General features: G+C 34.7%; 1 protein-coding gene across 1 annotated transcript; it reads right to left on the reverse strand.

The window, feature by feature from the left end:
• Positions 1-133: 133 nt before the first annotated feature.
• On the reverse strand, positions 134-2,863 carry LOC143605425 (nucleoid-associated protein At2g24020, chloroplastic-like; the record flags this gene model as incomplete). The annotated part of the gene is made up of 5 exons (XM_077081534.1): positions 2,800-2,863; positions 1,031-1,176; positions 799-899; positions 654-693; positions 134-205 (listed from the first exon to the last, which is right to left on the reverse strand). Coding segments are annotated over exons 1-5 (423 nt in total), but the record flags the coding sequence as incomplete, so codon positions are not given.
• Positions 2,864-3,853: the final 990 nt, after the last annotated feature.

Below are 3,853 nucleotides of genomic sequence, written 5' to 3' on the forward strand. Positions count from 1 at the left end.
AATATTAAAATTTATATTGCATGTCAAGAAATTTACACAGTTTAGTATTTGGTTATTAGTAAAACACATATTGTGTTTATGAAGATTCAATTATATAACATACCGACAGATAAAGTTAAAAATATATACTCACTTCCGACCCTAATTCCATTGCAGCCTCGGTGATTTCAGTGCGCACAGGTTGTTGATTTCCAGATAGTGTTACCTAATAAGGAGTTCAGATATAAATACAGTTTTATATTAAAGACAAGTAATCCTTTTTATAAAAGTTAATCAGTAGCCAGTTGTATATAGAGAATGGAAACAATAGTTCTGGTTTGAAACCAAAAAATTTGGAAAGACCAAAATGACCCCAGATAATAACTATCTTAGAACCGATCAAAATCCAACAACTTAATGAAATGAGGGGTCTTTAAAAAGTCACTAGCGTATGTGATCAATAAAAGTGATGTGCCTAAAATGCCCCTGAAATGGTGCTTGCACATGCGGCTAATGATGGTTCTCACATGAAAATTAAACGACAGTTAAATTTCTACTCGAAGACTAAGATGCAAAACAAATTCACATTGGAGCAAAACTGTAAGTTAACTAATACTTGAGGGACTATTTATGTAATGTGACAGTAACAGTTGAAAATATAAAAAACTACTTACCTTTACTAGTTCACCTTCACAATAGCCATCAAACTCAGCACTGCAAAGCACAATAAACGTCACAAATACTCACGTATAAAACGTTATTAGAAGAAACAAACTTTTACTAATTACAAAAAAATGTAATATAGAAAATTATGCATACACAGCAAGTTCTTTCTGCACGCGCACGGCCTCAACTTGAACAACCATTTGCGCCTTCTTTACAGTCTCATACAGATTTTGCATGTTTCCAAAAACCCCTGCCTATAATTAAATGAACATGAAGTATACCAAATTACCAATACAGTAAAATGTCACAAATTTAGAACATATACTTATTAGTAATGCACATAATGTTTATCGGAAAATATGCAGAGAAATGTGAGGGTTTTTACCTTTCCATCATCCTTCTCATTGTCCTTCTTTCCACCACCAAATAGGGCGGATACACGAAGAGATCGATGCTTAACAGCAACCTTCAGATGGCCAGGCTGAGACGGGACCCACACACCAACTGAATTTGGTTTTAGACTTAGTTTTTCTGCAAATTAAGAAACAAGTGTTCGCATTATGCTTAGGAGTTGTAAAAATCTACTGATATCACGGTTTGTTAGAATCAGGTTGTGCAAAAATGTCAGCTTTTACCTACGTCTAGGCTGCAAAGTGCAAACTACTAAATGAATGAAACACAAGAATTTATGTGGTTCAGTCTAAGTTGAAATGCGTCCACAGACTGCAACCAGGAATTTATTATTGCTTTATGCTCTCAACACTCATGATGAGAATTTACAATTACAAGAATTACAATATATAGAGACACATTAACAGGACTTCATAAACAGATGTAGTGTCGGTCAAAATCCTCCCACGTCTTCAATCTTCATTAACCCAAAAAACATGTCTTCAAAGATTCAAGTAACCAGACCCAAACCAAAGCCCAAGCCTCCACAAACCCAACATAGTTCTCATGTAATTTTAACATATTTTATACTTTGATTGTTAAAAGTACTTGGATTGAACGCAGAGGTCCAAATACCGGTTAACTGGTTTTTGGAATATCAGTTAGTAACTGTAACCGGTTATTGCCAATAATCGGTTATGTTTCTTAACCGGTTTTTGAGCATAACATCCCTAACCTATTTAACCTGTTCGGTTCAGTTATTAACAGGTTAACCAATAATAACCTATTGAAAACCAACCTTTTTAACACTAACCATATAAACCTATGTTCGGTAACCAGTTTTAAGTGGAAAATCCCTAGCCTATTTAACCGGTTCAGTTTGGTTATTAAAAGGCTAACCAATAATAACCTATCAGTATTAAGTATTAACCTTATTAACACTAATCGTATTAACCTACGTTCTGTTAACCAATTTCTATGTGAAAATCCCTAACCAGTTCCTTTCCATCGGTTAGTAACCAGATACGATTTGCACCTCTAGATTTAGCTTAACCTATTGAAACTAACCTTCTGAACACTAATGTATTAACCTATGTTCGGTTAACCAGTTTTTGAGTGAAAAATCCCTAACATATTTAACCGGTTTGGTTATTAACTGGTTAACCGATAATAACCTATTGCAATTAACCTTATTAACACTAACCCTGTTAACCTATGTTTGGTACTTTGGTTAACAGGATTCTATGTAAAATCCCTAACCCGTTCCTAACCATTGGTTACGATTTGCACTCGAGGTGTGCACGGTTCGGTTCGGTTCGGTTTTGTTAGCCTCAACCGAAACTGAAATCGTCGGCTAATATATTTTATAAACCAATCGGTTTTCGGTTCAGTTTATTCTGCTATTTTTGATTCAGTTAACAGCCAAAAGTTGGAAAAACATGAAATGAAGGTATAAATAAATACAAGAAATGGAAGTATAGAAGCTAGAAAAAATTTGAAAATATGGATTGTTCGGTTAATTTTGGTTCGGTTTCAGTTATTTTTCACCCCTATTTTGCACCTCTAGATTGAAGATTAAGGGTTTGTAAAATTCAAGCCCTATTTTGCACCTCCAATATCCAAATTTGACAATCAAAATCAATAATCAACAATCAATAATAATAATATACAAAAGAATCCGTTAATTAGAGGCCAGTAAAGTAGCAATTTCATAATAAACCACGTCAATTAATAAACTATAAAACAGAGAGAGAAATAACTTACGGAGAGAAGGGGATAATGAATTGAAGTTTGAAATCTGAGCTGTGAAACCACTAGCAGACGCCATTGGTATCGGTCAGTCAGGGTTTGGAAGACAAAAAAAGGATTGAAGAAGAAGAAGAAGAGGTTGGTTTGATAAATGAAATGATATTATTTTCGATCTTTTGCTTGTTGTGTGTTGTTATGAGTTACGGACTGTTACTTATTATGTTAGGTGACAGACCAATAGAGTGGTCGGTTAGGTCAACGGATGTATTAGTTTTTTTTAATGGTCAACGAATTCTTCAAATGGGTTACTAGTTTAATTCATCACATCGGGATACTTTCGTCTTTCGATACAGCATCTAAGGCCAACGCCCGTGAACATTCGTCTGAAGATACAACAGTGCGGTGAGATAAAACTCAAAGATCTAACTAGTGAACACCACTTATTCGCCTAGTCCCACATCATCATCCTGTACCATTGAAACTAAGTGATAGGGGCATAAATCAAGCCTGTGTAGTTCTAAACTTATTTTTACTTTCGAGAGTGGCTCGTGAGTAATTTTCATGCTCGTGTAATTTGGTTTCTTTATTAATTCGTATATTATTTTGTTACTGTTTTTGTGATTTTATATTGGCTAATTGGAAATAAATAATCTTACTTTTTGTGTATTGACTGATAATAATCCCGTCATTAAAAATCACTACCAACGATCCAAACTTTCAACTATTTTTATCTCAATGGACATCCACTAAAATATACTTAACGTTGTTAAGTTTTTTTTCCAGGTTTCAAAACCGATGTTCTAGGGCTTTTGATCGGAATAAGGATACGATTCGACTGATGTAAAACTTATCTTGAAACGGTGATCCAAACAATGAAACAATGTTTCAATTCGGGGTTTTAATATCGTTTACTAGTCAGTTGTGATCTACTTGGCATTTTCACGATCTAGTCAGCATGTTCACGATCTAGTCGGAATGCTCATGATCTAGTTGGCCCGACATAGACATGAATGCAGTCGTCAGGCCAACTGCTTTGTTGGCGCTTAAATTGGCTACACGAACCAATCGA

The sequence above is a fragment of the Bidens hawaiensis genome, unplaced genomic scaffold (genome assembly GCF_021521415.1).
Source record: "Bidens hawaiensis isolate Kalapana, Puna unplaced genomic scaffold, B.hawaiensis_p1.1 tig00069313_1, whole genome shotgun sequence".
In the NCBI taxonomy this organism is placed as follows: domain Eukaryota; kingdom Viridiplantae; phylum Streptophyta; class Magnoliopsida; order Asterales; family Asteraceae; genus Bidens; species Bidens hawaiensis.